The following is a 16,628-nucleotide window of genomic DNA, read 5'->3' on the forward strand; positions in this document are numbered from 1 at the left end:
TAATTCAAAAACAAAAAGGCACAGAAATTTAGACCGTAAAATGTCTATCTCCCACCTGTGTCCCCAGCTGCCCTGGGTTTTTCCACCAAAGGCTACAGATTCTTCCCCAAAAATTGTATGCATATTTAGACAAATATGTGTATGCATTAATATTCTTCTTTTAGGACAGTTTTTAAAATGATGGCAGATATGAACCATGTTATTGATTGATGAGAATTATATGTTGATGAGAATGATCCATTAGCAAGGAATAAGTTGATGAAGTAGGAGGGAATAGGGGTAATATTTTTAATAATATGTTATGTTCAGGAAAATTTATGTATAGAATATTATCTATTCAACCATTTTTGAGTACACATTATGTGCCAGTCCCTCTGGTAGGAATATATCCACAGAAACCACAGCCCTTGCCCTCAAGAAACTAACAGTGTGGTGGAGAAACAGATTGTGAACAGACAGTTATGTCCCAGCAGTCAGTGCCCTGATAAGGACATATTCTTCCTTTCTGTGAAGGAAGCATAGAGAGCTGTTAAGTCTCCCAGGAGCCACAGAGGAAACCTTCACAGAGAAAGAGAGATGAAGAGCTGCCCAAGTAGAAAGGAATACTGAGGGTGTGCAGGGCAGTCATACAACGGTATATTACACACTGTGTATGTTCGGTGTAGCCATGGCTTTTTTCCCTATTCTTGTGATACGGTAGAGTGGGAGGGTGCCAAAGATTTTCTTTTTAAAAAATGTTTTACTGATTTTTAGAGAGAGAAGGAGGGAAAGCGAGAGGGGAGGGAGAGAGAGAAACATCAGTGAGAGAGAAACATCCGTCGATTGGCTGCCTCCTGCACGCCCCCTACTGGGGATCATGCTCACAACCCGGCATGTGCCCTGACCGAGAATCGAACCAGCAACCTCTTGGTACATGGGTCAGTGCTCAACCACTGAACCACACCAGCTGAGCCAATGATTTCTTTAAGTTGCATTAAGATGTGGAATATCATATTTATAATTTGGAGGTTTCATATTGTATCTGTCAGACTTCAGTGAGTACAACTTGTCTCTTTAAAAGTACTACAGCATCAAAAAGAGTCTGTGGAGTATTTGGTTCAATACTTAGATTTTTTAAGTGTTTCACAAGGATTGAAATAGTATAAATTGGAAGATCTCAAACAGTTTGTTCTTTAATAATATCTAACATACAGCGAAACTCATACTTGCAGAAGTAATTTTATTTTCTTCATCTCTGCTGTTTGCCAGTCACACATCATTTGTGCATGTCACATATTATTTTACTCAGTATAAAATTTATAGTTTTAATGTATAGTACCATTGATGTGTTTTTTACTGGTATATATTTCGATTTATGGGACTGTTTTAACAGTGAGTTATATATTGATTTGTAGGAACTAAAGAAGACATCCCAAATTTTGGCGCAGTAGAATACTGGTTCCAATTAAGAGTTCCCGTGGACCAAGCAATTCGACTTTATCGAGAACGGGCAAAGGCTTTGGGATATATAACATCAAATTTTAAGGGGCCAGAGAAAACGCAATGGGTAAGCTTGTTTGACTTTAAGACACTTTTATGACACAGAAATTTTATAATGTTCTTTCTATGCCATACTTTAAACTGAAATTATTTTCTTTCACAGCCATCAAGTGGCTTTTTCTAACTTTTTATTTTGAAATAATCCTAGACTTGCAGGAAGTAGCAAAAATAGTCCAGAGAAGTCCTGTGTCCCCTTCACAGTTTGTCCCAGTTGTAAGATCTTACATAGCTGTAGGACAATATCAAAACCAGGAAATGGACATTGGTACATTAACTAGGAGAAGACCATATTCAGATTTTGTCAGTTTCTATGTGTGGGGGAGGAGGAATTCTGTGCAGTTTATCCTGTGTATATATTTATGACACTACCACCACAATCAAGATACAGAATTCTTCCATCACCACAAAGGCACCTATATGTGTGCTACCCGCGACACTCAAGAAATAGAACTGCAGTACGATCATCACACGTCAAGTGACTTTCATTCCACTCTACTGTTAGGGAAGCACGTAGCTATTATTGGACTACAAAATGAGTTTTCTCACTGAGAACGGGCCATTTAAATGCAGTTCTTTAGGTTCAAACTATGTTTCATGAAGTCTTAATGGCCATATTTCCGAAAGAAAAAATACCATGATCCAGTGAATGCAGAAAGCACTGAATTAAACAAAGTTAAATAGAATCCTCGACTTCAGGTTCTCGTTTATAACGTGACTCTCAAGAGGAAGCATAAAACATGAAATTCTGTGGAGTTACAAAGGGATAGAATATCATAGAAACATTGTGGAACGTCCGCTCAAGTCTTAATTACCTTTTTCCATTTGGAACTGCCCTCACTCCCAGCCCATGGGGCTGGAAACCCCAGTGGCAGGCTTTATAAAGATAAACATGATCCTGTTCTCTCCCACTCGCCACCCAGCTATAACTAATGATTCGGGAATATGCACCTGACCCCAGTTCAGCCAGTCAGATTCTGCTTCCTGAGATAGAGAGAAAGCAAGACTCTCCATGCCTGGAACATGCAAAATGAGGAGCTTCTACCATGTTAACCAGCAAAGGAAAGAAAACGGGTCTGGAAGAGAGAATCGTGAGCAAGCACAGGGAGAAACAGAAGCTGAGCGGAAAGGAAATTCTCGTGGTTTCCAGTGCTGTTGCCTTCCCATGGCCCAACCACATTTCTGCTTTAACAGTTCCGTGAAATAGCTCTTTAGCCCTATGTGAAAGTCTTTTTTTTTGTTGTTATATTTGCTAGATGGAATTAGTTTCTGTAACTTTCAATTGAATGGGCGCTGTCCCGTGCACCAAAAGGTTGCCAGTTCAATTCCTGGTCAGGGCACATGCCCAGGTTTCAGGCCGCTTGCCGAGTAGGGGTGTGCAGAAGGCAGCCAATAGATGTTTCACTCCGACATTGATGTTTTTCTCTCCCTCTCCCTGTAAAAATCAACTTAAAATAAAAAGAAGAACCATTACTAATAGAACATTGATTCCCAAACTTAGGAAAGAATGGCACCCTTTCCCAGAGATCATCTTTCTGGACAAACTTTGGGAAATGCTGTTGTGGAAAAGGGAACTAGAAATAGAAAAACCAAATTATTCATTTAGTTTTGTGGTTTAAAGGTCTTTAGACTCCCAGTTTCTGGCGTATTTACTGTTGGAATTTTGGCTTTTGTAGGTACACTTGGGAAAGATGTGGAGGGAGAGCTTTGTAAATCATTCCACTCAGCCTTATATAGCTGAATGCAGACTAGGCCTGGGAAAGCGGTATTGTGAGTCCCTCCTCAGATTCCCTTCTCCACACCACCAGATGTCTCCACGAAGGAGATTAGGACTGATCCTATCATTCCTCCTCCAGTAAACTTCTCTAAAGTCAGAGGTCCCACATGCTCCATCCTGATTCAGATATGCAGTGAAAGGGGCGTCCCTTTGTGTAAGGTTGAGAATTCTCCAACACTAAACTGAACGAGGCACTGACACACTAACATTTCTTTGCTCCAGATCACACCAGCGACGGTTAGTTAACAGTCAGTATTATTGTTTGCTTACGTGCCTGTGCACTGTCTGCCTGAGCAAAAGGGACCATAGAGTAGTTTCTAGCTCTGCCTAATGAGTCCTTTTGTTCATATCCCTTCTGAAATGGCCTCCCAATTCTAGCTTTTTATCCCCCCAAGGCTTATCTCTGATTCTGTTCTCTTGTTCTTATTGCAGTTGTACTGTGATATACTGGCTAATTTGGGGCTCAAGATGAGGGCCAACCCAAATATAACATAATTATCTCTCTGGGTGGGGCCCATCAAATTCACTGGATTCTCACTTAAGAATGGGATAAAACCAAATAGCTGGCATGATCGAAGGATTGCCTCTTAATAAAATTGTGAACTGGAGAACATTGGTCTTTGGACCCATCTGCTCACTTTACTCAGTTATTAAATAGAATTAAAGACCATCAGATTAACTTTTTTTGGTTTTATTTGGTTTGGGCAGCAATCTCTGCATGTATGTTCAGTCTTCTATGTTTGTTGCTAATAGCATAGGATCATCTGTTCACACGTTACAGTGAATATTGGTTTTGAATAAGAATTACGAGTCTTACTGAGAAATTCACTATGAAGTGAAAATATGCAGGTTTTCTCCATTTACAAAGTTATTTTGTTTGGGGGTTGGCAGCTACTGTTTATCTTTTTATTGTATACTTACTATAATATAAATATGTATGTTTTTCCAGTTAAGTCAGCAAGCACCGAAAACTGCTCAGCTCAGTTCTACTGATTCCACAGATGGCAACTTAAACGAACTTCATATTACAATAAGATGTTGCAACCACCTGCAGTCCCGAGCAAGCCACCTTCAACCACACCCATATGTTGTGTACAAGTTTTTTGATTTTGCAGACCATGACACAGCCATCATTCCCAGTAGCAATGATCCACAGTTTGATGATCATAGGTGTTTCCCAGTGCCAATGAATATGGATTTGGATCGATACCTTAAGTCAGAGTCTCTGAGTTTTTATGTGTTTGATGATAGTGATACCCAGGAGGATATTTACATAGGAAAAGTCAATGTCCCTCTAATTTCATTGGCACATGACAGGTGTATCTCAGGTAAACCTATTTCTTAATCTGTGAAATTGTAAAAACAAACCTAAATTATACCTTAGTGTTACAAATATGTTGTTCTGTTTATGATTAATCTTCCTAACTGTCTCAGATAATCTTTGAGCCTATAACATTATATTTTTTGAGCTATTTTTTTAGTAGTTGTTCTAGGCATTACAATATTTATCTTAGCTTATCACAGTCTACTTAAAATTAATACTAACAATTCCATTGAAATATAGAAGGTCTGTCCCAATATAATTTCATTTCTTCCCCCTCCTTTGTGCTTGTGTCATATATACCTCTGTCAGAGACCCAACAATATAATGTCATAATTATTGCTCTATATAACCTTATATTGTTTAAAGAAATTGCGAGAAGGGAGAGTATACATATTTATGGAGATGGTTTTATATTAATTTATGTATTTATCACTTCTGATATTCTTTATTTCTTCCTCTAAGTCTACTGTCTGGTGTCACTCCCTTTCTCCAATATCGCTTCATTTCCTCCCAGTCCTTTGTGCTACCACTTTCATATATTTTCTGTCTTTATATAAGTCCAACAATATTATTTTACAATTATTGTTTTATGCAGTTGTCTTTTAAACCAGTTAAGAGAAAAAATTAGGAAAAACATATATTCTATCTTTTATAATTACCTATGTAATTACCTTTATTGTTCTATTCCTTTGTATTGATTTGAGTTACTATCTGGTCTCACTTTCTTTCAGCCTGAAGAACTTCCTTTAATATGCCTTATGAGTGAGGTCTTCTGGGAATGAATTCTCTCATTGTTATCCGGGAATGTCTTTATTTTACTTTTACCTTTTGAAGGACAGTCTTGCTGGATACAATATTCTTGGTCATCAGTTATATTTTTCTTTAAGCACATTGAGTACATCAGATAACTGACTTCTGACATCTATTGTTTCTGATAAGAAGTCAGCTGTTATTGTATTAGGTTCCCTGAAGTATCCAGATATAAATCCCTTTGTGCTTACCCTGCTTAGAATTTGTTGAGCTTCTTTATATGTAGGGTGTTGTTATGTAACAAATTTGGGGAGAGTTTTTGCCATTATTTCTTGAATTATTTTTTTCTTCTTCTTGGACTCCCATTATATATATGTTCATATGTTTAATGGTGTCTGTCCCACAGGTCTCTGAGGCTCTATTCATTTCACCTCTTCAAATTTGATAATCTCTACTGGCCAATCTTCAGGTTCACTGATTCTTTCTTCTGCCAGCTCAAATCTCCTACTGAGCCCTCCTATTGAATTTTTTCGTTTCAGTAATTGTACTTTTCAACTCCAGAATTTCTATTTAGTTTTCTTTTTAAAAATAATTTCTATATCTTTATTATATTCTCTATTTTATAAGTCATTGTAACCACACTTTCCTTTAATTCTTTAAATATGTTTTTTTTTAGTTCTTGGTATATATTTATAATAGCTGCTCTGAGGTCTTTATCTGCTAAGTCTAACATCTGGACACCCTCAGAAAGTATCTATTGATGGATTTTTTTCCTGTGTAAACATCACACTCTCCAGTTTCTTTGTCTCTCTCTCTCTTTCTCTCTCTTCTTTCTCTCTCTCTCTCTCCCCCCCCCCTTTTTTTCCTTTAAAGTTGGACATTGAGGATACATTGTAGCAACTCTGGATTCCAACTTCCTTTCTCCATAGAGTGATTATTGTTGCTGTTTTTGTTTGTTTGGTCAGCCTGTTCTGACTCCTGCTGTTCTTACTGAGGTTCAATAGATTTTCTTGAATAAGTGCTTTTCAATTTGTTGTACACCTTTGATCAATTTCCAGAGGCTTTAAATGGTGGTTTTTGATCATTTTGATTTTTATGGGAAGGATTTACTGAGCTCTTCATTCAACCATTCTTGGAGTCTCACCTATGCCTGTCATAGAAGTTTATCACTTCCCTATATTCCATCTGTATCCTTCTACCTAAAGTCTAGAGTTGTTTTTGTTTTTTCTTTCCCAGCCAGCCATTAAAAGACATGTCATACACTTGAGGACAAAGTAAAAGATACCTCTAAACAAAAGTTATGCTTGAAATATAGGTGTGTGTTTTTCAAGTCAGGGATTTTTCATACAGAAAAATTTAGTATAATGATTAAAATTTGTGACTCAATATTACATAGATAGGTAGGTGATACTTTTTATTTACTGCTACATGTTTTAGATAGTTTATCTGATGGACATTTTTTTGGTATGCTACTATTTGGAGTAATTTGGAGTAAATCCTAATAAAATATTTTAAATTATAATAAAATTATATAGTAATATAAAGACTCATTTAGATATGTCAACTATTTGGAATTTTGAAGTTTTAATATATTTCTCTACAGAGACAAGTCTTTTGCAAGATTATTCAAATCAAAGTGAAGGTTGATATTTGAGCTATAACCTAGATAATATCTTGGAGGAAGGCTAAGAATTTTGAATAATTTCTGAATTTCTTTTCAGTGGGTTAAAATATTTATAAGTTAATTTTCTCAAGTCTGATGAATCAGTATTATCATTGAGGCCTTAACTTCTGAAAGTGTACTTGAGAGCTGAACCTATCATACATCCTTTTGTCTTTATTTTATTCTCCAAGTCATTTGGGTTGTGAGTAAAAGCCAAAATTATTTTTTAAGTTGTGGGTAGTTCTCCTTAATTATTCTGGTAATAAAACTTTAGCATTAATTAAAACTATTTTTTTGTGATTTGACAGGAATATTTGAGTTAACAGATCATAAAAAGCATCCTGCAGGAACCATTCATGTTATATTAAAATGGAAATTTGCATACCTCCCACCGAGTGAATGCATAACATCCGAAGACCTAGGAAAATTCATCCACAAAGAAGAGTCAGAAGTTGTTCAAAGACTACCTCCAACATCCTCTGTGAGCACATTACCTATAGTGAGTAACAGTGACTTTGAATTTCTTGTAAAACTTTATAGACACAAAAACAGAAAAAGTAGCAGAAGCCTTATCTAAAGTGGATGTTCCTCATACTCAGTTTGCCATGTCGGTTTATCTTAGGCACCAACACCTAAACCAAGACAGCGTGTAACAGCCATTGAGAAGAAGGTGTCCTTTGTGGATGATATTCCACCACATCAGAATTTTGTAAGTAGTAAACACTGAAAGTACTGATTATTTTCCTGTAACAAATATTGGAAATAAATGATATAGGTGTAGTATACCCTACCTGATTTAAACGAAACTTGGGTGAATGAAATGCCTTTTTTCTTCAAAATGTTAGCTTTGTAACTTGGTATTGGGTATAAGTGTTAACTGTTCTTACTTTTTGATCTGAACCTTCCTTTGGCCCCATGCCTTTCTCCAGCTATTGCTCTAATCTTTTGCTCCTCATTTACAAAAAGAAACCTCTTCAAAAATTGTTTTAATTTTGTTTCCCTTTCGTCATAGTGTTTCTTGAACTCACTGCGGTCAGACCTTACCCTGGTTAAAACCACTCTTACTGAGTGACAATGACTTTCATTTTACCATATCCAGTGGTGATCCAGTAGTCAATACCCCATCCCCATCTTAATCTTCCAGTAATATGTAACACATTGGCATACTTGTTCCCTCTTCTCTTGGCCTCTGGGATACCTCACCTTCCAAGTTTTTCTCAAGTTTACCAGTTATTCTTCCCACTCTCCTAGACCATACCTCTAAATGTTGAAGTGCCTCAACAGTCAAATGTCAGACCTAGACCTCTGCTCTTCTCAGTCTTTATTAATGTTAAGAGAGCTTTTCATTCCCCTAGTTTTAAAAAGCCTCTGTATACTGACACTCCCATACTCATAATCATCTGTCTTGATCTCACTGCCAATTCCAAATTTATTTTTTTACTGCTTACTTCATAAAGACTGAATTTCTAATGGGAATCTAAACTTAAAATTTCAAAACCCAAACCTTATTTCAACAACCCTCTTTCAAAGTTTTTCTCTTTCATTTTTTCCATTCTCAGTAAATGACACAGTCATTCACCAGTGGCACAGTCATGAAATTTTGGAGGCATACCTTTGACTCCTTTTTCTTACATCCCAAATCCAGTTCATCCACAAAACCTGTGAGCTGTACTTTCAAAATACACCCTATATTCACATCATCTCCACTTTTACCACCCAAGTCACCATCAGCTTTTTAAAAAATATTTTCTTTGTAATATAACTTCTATATAGTAAAGGACAAAAGTCTTAAACACACAGCTCAATGAATTTTTCCATATGCACAGATCTGTGTAACCACCACTCAGATCAAAATATTCTTTCTCTCCAGGGCTTAAAATAATATCTGACATATACAGAACATTTAATATATGTGTTCTAAGTAAATGGCCTCAATAATTATTACTCAGGCAGTGTTTTATAGCTAGCATTGATTGAATGCTTATTATCTGTCAGGCATAATTGAACTTACATTCATTGAACTCATTTAATCCTCACAACAACTTTATGTGGTTCATACTAGAATTATGTCCACTTAAAGATCAGGAAAGTAAATGTCTACAGAGGTTAAGTAATTTGCTCAAGATAAAAGTATTAGATCTAGAATTCAAACACAAGTAGCCCAATTCCTAAGTAAATTATCATTAATATAAAGAGACACGTATATGGAGATTTTGTTGCAACATTAACCACAGTAGCTAAAAATTTAGATAAATGTCCAACACTAGTAAAATGGTTCATTAAATCATGATACAGCCACTCAATGTAATATTATGTTGTCACTGAGGTTTTTTTCTTTAAAAAATGGTGATGTGAATTCTTGCATAGTTGTTGTGAGGTTGAATTAAGTTAATAATTGGAAAATACTTTATATACTAATCACCATAGCTCTGTTTTCCTATCTGTAAAAGAGGTACAACCTAGATTATTATAGTTTGGTATCATGGCAAAAAGCAGTCAGCAAATAATTACAACTTCTGTGGCTCTGGCTATTATACTTTTTAAAGGATTATTTCTACTCTATATTTCATTGGCCTAATAAAGCTTATTTTTGTTTTTCCTGCTTAAAATAAATTTATGCTTACCTAGAGTTTCATATCAGGAGAAAATTTTATGTTACAATGTTAAGTTTTTTAATGTAACAGGATATATTATATTTACAATATAATTATCACTGTATAGCCAAAATTTATTATTTGCATTAAAATTCAGTTAGAAAGAATTTGAAATTTAACTGGTTAATAATAGATATTATCATTGAATAATGGGAATGTGGATTTATATTAATTTCTTTTATATTTTTTTTGTTTAACTTTTACATTTTCTATATTGGGCATGTTTCCTTTTAAAATTGCCAAAATGATAGCCCTGGCCAATAGCTCAGATGGTTAGAGCATCATCCCCATACACCACTGTTGCGGGTTTGATCCCGTCAGGACACATACAAGAATCAACCAGTGATGCATAAATAAGTGGAACAGCACATTAACGTTTCTCTCTCGCTCTGTCTCTCTCTCTTTCCGTCTCCCTCTCTCTTTCTCCCTCTCTCTAAAATCAATAAAAAAAAATTTTCATGACAAACTATATTTTAACAATAAACATCAGTTTATGAGCCATGGAAAAATGGTTGACTATTAAATTGATAGAGAGCATGTACCTAATCTATCATGTACAACTTTTAATTACGTGAGTAATGTATAATTATCATAGAAATATTAGAAAATAAAAATAAGCAAGCAAGCAAGCAAGCAAGACAGCAAGATACAGTTTTCCCAAATCTGTGTATCAGAGATAAAATTTTGATGAAGTTCCTTTTATACTTTTTTCCATGGAAATGTACACACACGTTTGTTTGTTTGCAAATTTGTTTTTTAACAAAACGCTATACAATTATATATGTTGTTGTATAACTATGTTTTTTACTCAACACTATATCATATACTCTCTTCAGTATCAGTAAGTACAAATCTATATTATTAGGTTTTTCATGGTTACATAAAACTTTGATATTTGGATGTACCACATTTGATTTAATTAATGCCCTATTGGACATTTGCATTGTTTTCACTTTTTTGAGATTATAAACAATGCTTTAATGAAATGCACTTGTAGTTCTTAAGCTGTATATATATTATACTATAAAGAATATCAATCATTTTACTAAAATGCACTATTTCACTGTCCTATGGGTAACTACTATATTTGCTCCTAATTTTTTTTAGTATTGTTTTATATACATATTAATATAATAATATAATATAATATAACATAACATAACATAACATAACATAACATAACATAACATAACATAACATAAATGTAAAAGTCTTAGGATGATTTGGGATTTAGTAATAATCCATGCATGTTTTCACATTAATATAAGGAGCCTTCTACTCCTCCTGAGGATAGGAAGGAAATTTCACCAGAAGTGGAGCATATACCAGAAATAGATATTACTATGCCAACTGTGTCCCATACTCTCAAGGTATGTATTTGTATAAAATTATTTCAAAATATTTAATTTGGTTCTTAAAGACTCTATCTTTGTATTGACATGGATCAGGAAATCATAGCATTTATCTTATTTTTTTATATTTTTCCTTGGAATAGAAAAATAAAAAATATGACTAGTGTATCAGCTACAATTATACTGATATTAGCATAATATCAAAGAGGTATGTCAATTAATGTAAAATTCATTTTGAAATTAATGTATTTTTCATTCTTAGTTTATAATTAGATTTTCATTTATCTGCATGTCTTTATTTGTACAATTTAAGCAATTGTTTTTGAATGAATCATATATATTGCATGTCTGTGTATTTAAGTCTCAGGTTTTCATGCTTTATTATTCAAGGGCTTCAGCAAAAATGCTGCAAATGTGATCTAATCAATGATAAAAATATCAGCGTGCCCTCCTTTCTCCAGGTCTCTCAAGAAAGCCGTGTCGTTAAGATGAGAGAGAACACTGAGAACACGCCACTAGGGAAAGGTGGTGATGTGTCTTTGCTGTCCCAGGGCCAGCTTGCAGAGCCAAGTGTGACTTCTTCCGAAGATGAAACAGAAATAACTGAGGAATTGGAGCCGGGAGGTGACTGTCTTTTATGAATTGACAGTATTTATTTAACTTTTAGCTTGATTTAATAGTGTGCCTCATAGAACATCTTTGTTTAATAGTGGACCTACTCTGTGATACCCATTTCTCGGTAGAAATGATGGGTGCAGTTCAGTGTAGTCAGCTGTGATCAGGTAGAATAGTTACAGCTCTCTCATTTCCGCTTGGGTGCCACAATAGAATGCAAGTATTATTGCCAACCATGCTCCCAATTTATATATTAAGTGGCTTTATATTCTCTTCGGGTTCAGAGCTGTCATCTGGACTGTTCTGGAGGACTTGACTTTTGAAAAATTAAAACTAAGAACTTAAACCAAAAAAAAAAAAGACAACTTACAACATGATTTAACTTATATAAATAAGTAGAAAAGCAAATTAATGTATGTATAGTGACAGAAAGTGTTTAAGGCATTGCCTGGGGAAGGACAAATGGGAAGAGACCACAAGGCATGAGGGAACTTCTTGGTGATGGGTTTGTTTGTAATCTTAATTGTGGTGCTGCTTTCACGGAATTATATATGTCAAAATATCAAATTTTGCACTTTAAATGCGTGTGGTTTATTGGATGTCAACTTTACCACAATAAAGTTGTAAAACTTTAAAAAATATTTTTAAATAGTAATATAGCTTGGTTCTCACACAATATTATTTGTTAAGCTGTTGGAAAGCATCTATTACCTTGTCCTCTTTACAAAATTATTTTTAAGTTTATACTAGAACAAGACATATTTTTATTTCCTTTGTTTCTACTAAAACTAAACTTGGAATTTTCAATTTTTTTTTTCTAAAATGTAATGTAAATGTAAATATCTTTGCTGCTAAAAGAGGTTCAGATACAATTATCATATTGTTCTTTTAAGGTTGTCTTTATAATGTATGCATATTTCTCTCCATTTCACGAGGTGTAAATATAACTCGTCTAACAGATTTAAACTACTGAAATTTTATTTTTAACAGATGAAGAAGACAGATCAGCTTCTGACAGTGATGAGTGTGTTATTCCAGGTCCTGTCTCCGAGAATCTCAAGCAGGTCAGTAACTTGATACCAATTAGGTATGTTCTGAAGTAAAGTTGCTTTTCCTTCGTAGTATATCAGTCTTCATATATGAACATCTTAAGTCAAAAAAATTTCTGGGAGAAATTTAGTGCATTATCATAATCTTATTCAAGTAATCATCTAGTATAAGAAAAGTTTGTTGACAGTTTCACTATGTAAGGGGCTATAACATCTAAGCATTATTTTTGCTTACATGTTAGAAGTACCTAACATTCAATAGCTTCAAAAGGTATTGCTAAAAACAGTTGACTTCCTTGACTCCTTCTCAGAACCGTTGTTCAAGGATGAATTAAATCAAGTCTGAACTTTAAAGAATTCAGAATGTGAGATGGCATTTAAAACTATAATCACGTGTATATGTGAATTTATAGATTCTTCATATCTAAGTATGTCTACTGATAAACTGTTAAAGTTATTTCATTTCTGCTAAAAAAAATTAAATCTTTTTAGAAGATAACCCTGTAGGTATATTTTGCATGTTTTGTAGCACATTGCTGAAAAGTAGTATGCAACTCGAAACTCTGAAAAGAAAGTTATACTTTCACTTATGTGGGAAGTATACCTCTTAGCAGAGCATTTTCTATTGTAAAGGGGGATAAGAGTTTTATAAAGTAAACGTAAGTAAAGGGAAAATTCTAGCTTTTTCTATTCATCTGCATTACTTTTCTTGAAATGATTAATTGTACTTTTTCCCTAGAATCTTTATTGGTAAGAATTGCAATACTTTTTTCAGTTCTTAAATTTTTCAGCTTAATCTCTCTGCAGAACAAACCCATAGAACAAAATGTTTTCGTTGTCACAGATGTCTCCGTAGAGAAATTCTTTGTTTCTGTGATTGATAACTGCAAACAAAAGAGTTCATCTGTCCAAATTCTTATTATTGTTGTTTTTATTATATAATTATTAACTATAATAACATATCTAACCTGTAACATCCTGATACCTGGAATCTTTTTTGTTCAAAATTGATAAATTAAGGAAGGAATTTTACATATGGCTGCCTGAAGGCTTTTAATTATAATATTTAGTTCAGTTTAATTTTTTGCTTTATCAAATCTAAAATTATTAAATTATTTATCAAACTACTGTATAGAAAAATTTTTACCCCTATTAGAAAATTTTGATGATAGAAATCAATGGGAAAATGGGAAAATGGACTTCTTGTGTGGGAGTTGGCTTTATAGCCATTTGTATTATTCGGGATTTTCCAGAGAAACAGAACCAATAGGAAGTATGTATATAGAAAGGGACTCATTATAAGGAATTGAGTCACATGATTTTATCCTATAGTTACTAGAGAGACAATGCAATAGTTAATTTTATTTCATAAATAATGTATTCACCATCTAAAAGTAACTAGCAAAATATGGGAAAATGTTATCTCAACTGTACCTTCTTAGACCAGTCATTCTCAAGTAGGGTGATTTGGTTCCCCAAGGACCATTTGGCAATGTCTGGCAACATTTTTGGTTGTCACACTGGGAGGGACTGCTGCTGGTATCTAGTGGGTAGAGGCCAGGGTTGGTGCTAAACATGCTACAGTGCACAGAGCCCGCAACAAAGAACTATCTGGCCCCAGCCATCAATAGTGCTGAGGTTGAGAAATCCTGTGTTAGACCTACAGCAGAGCCATGGGACCACTGACAACACTGAGAGCATCTCCTGGATTTGTATATTGCCCTTAACTAAGGTAGAATAAAGAACTTCGATTTCATAGAGAACTTTAGTGAGAAAGAGAACTATTCCTCTAATATGTTCAACTAATTGTAATGTACACATATATTTTTCCTTTAGAGTGAACTGTTTTTTTTCTTATTACTTCTGGGAAAGTAACTTGTGTTACTTTGCTACAGCTTAATACAGCTTCACTACCATTCCAAGATGAGATTTCATGTTGTGGTTTTAGATGATATCTCAGATGTGTGGACATCAGTTAAAGCCAGCATCTACTCTAAGCGATGCTTTATGCCTCAGTAGCCATTAATCAGCTGCCATGCGCTTCTAAAAATTCTGCCTTTAGCATTTTGCTACATGTGTTTTTTATCATTTCCATTCTCTCTCCTATATATGTGTGTATGTGTGCATATGTGTGTATGTCTTTATATACATACATTCTTACATACGCAGTTGCAATGAATCATCTGAGCTTTGCAGGAATCATTCCCCTTTACCCCTGAATACTTGAACATAATAATGTAAAACTACTGTCTAATCTACACTTCTCATTAAAATTTTGCCTCTTGTCCCAGTGGTATCATTGATGGCATTTTATTGACCTGGTCCAGGATCCAATCCAGGTCACACATCGCATCTAGTTTTCATGTCTTGTTAGCCTGCTTGAATCCATAATGGTTCCTCAGCCTTTCTTTGTATTGGTCTTTTGTAACAGTGACATTTTTTAAGGATACAGGCCATTTATGTTACAGAACAGTCTGCAGTTTGGATTTATGTGGTGTTTCCTCCTATTCTGTTCAGGTTTTGTGTTGTGGTAGGAATACTTCAGAAGCAATGCTGAGTCCTTTTCAGTGCATCGTATTGGGAGGCACAGGATGTATCTTGTGTAACTATTGATGATATTAACTTTGGTTGAGGTATTGTGTCATAAAATCTTTTTAAGCTTAAAAATATTTGTGACTCAATAGCTTCTTAAGTCTCTTTAAGAACTGCTTCAGGTAGAAATCTCAGGACAGTGGTACATAGCCCTCCTCGGAAGGAAGGTGTTACCGAATGGGCTACTATGTGCTAAGCACATCCTATGTAATATCTTCTTTAATTCTCACAACAACTCTGCATTCATTAGCATCTACTGTGTCATAAAAGAAGCAATCTCTGGTCTTAAAGAATTCACAATCTGTAGGGGAAACACAATTGCAACGCATGGTGGTCAGCACTCGGAGCGTGGAATGCTGGGTGCTGTGGGAACATGCAGGAGGCGCCTAACTCAGCACGGGGGACCCTCATCCAAGGTGAACGAAGTGTAGAAGGTGACTAGGAGTTAGTGAAGGCCCAGGAGGGGTCACTGGAGCACAAAGGAACCAAAGTGTGAGAATGTGAGAGAATATAGGGCCTGCCTTGTTCTGGGAATCAATATGGTTTCAGGGTGAGCTAACCTGTGGCACACCTGGGGAGCCTCAGGATATCCTGAAAAGACAGGTATGTCCAGAGCATTGAGGCCTCTCTCTTGAGAAGGTTGAGGTCTATCCTAAAATTCTAGGAGCAGCCAGTGAGGATTTTTAAGGAAGGGGAAGATCACTCATTGATTAAAGAGATATTGAGTGAGCATCCACGGCACCCCAAGCCTTATTCTCAGGGCTGGGGATATAGCTGTGAATAAGGGAAGGGAGCCTTTGCTCTTGGGGAGTTTACACTCGTGAATTGCATTTTAAAGGATCAAGCTGTCACGAATGTGAAGAATAGATAAGAGGCACAGAGACTAGTGGAAAGCAATTAGATAACCCTGCTCTTTGGTTATCCCAGTTTATAGATTTTTTAAATTGCCTCTACGCCAGTAATATCACAAAATTGAGACTAGAAGTAGTGTTATAAATAAATATCATTCATGCCAATTAAACTATCTATTTGAATTATCTCCTACACTGTATAAGCAATTTAAGATCATTCAGGGTGGTTGTTTTTTTTTCATGTTACAGAATCTGACAGCTCATAGTTATTTCTTAGAAATGTTGATCCTTAAAAGGAATCTAACAGATTTCCAGGGCTTAGACATATTACTTGGTTCTTCCTCTTTTCTTCGTGTCTGTGATGTATAATTAATCATAGATTACTTCATTTTGTTTCATTTCATTTACAACATTTATGAGCTTCACTTTGTCAGAAGGAAACGCTTGTCCCCTCCTTTCCTTTCC

At 35.1% G+C, this 16,628-nt stretch overlaps 1 protein-coding gene across 1 annotated transcript in view; it reads left to right on the forward strand.

Annotated features, from left to right (window-relative positions):
* The window catches only part of RPGRIP1L (RPGRIP1 like), an 86,671-nt gene that overhangs the window by 44,588 nt on the left and 25,455 nt on the right, over positions 1–16,628 (forward strand). The window contains exons 16-22 of the mRNA XM_081118963.1: positions 1,395–1,546; positions 4,263–4,641; positions 7,359–7,549; positions 7,673–7,759; positions 10,973–11,074; positions 11,518–11,680; positions 12,662–12,735. Of these exons, the coding sequence (XP_080975089.1) occupies positions 1,395–1,546; positions 4,263–4,641; positions 7,359–7,549; positions 7,673–7,759; positions 10,973–11,074; positions 11,518–11,680; positions 12,662–12,735 (1,148 nt within the window). The remainder of the gene's footprint in view (positions 1–1,394; positions 1,547–4,262; positions 4,642–7,358; positions 7,550–7,672; positions 7,760–10,972; positions 11,075–11,517; positions 11,681–12,661; positions 12,736–16,628) is intronic.

This window comes from Miniopterus schreibersii (assembly GCF_964146895.1).
Source record: "Miniopterus schreibersii genome assembly, chromosome: 18".
NCBI classification, from domain to species: domain Eukaryota; kingdom Metazoa; phylum Chordata; class Mammalia; order Chiroptera; family Miniopteridae; genus Miniopterus; species Miniopterus schreibersii.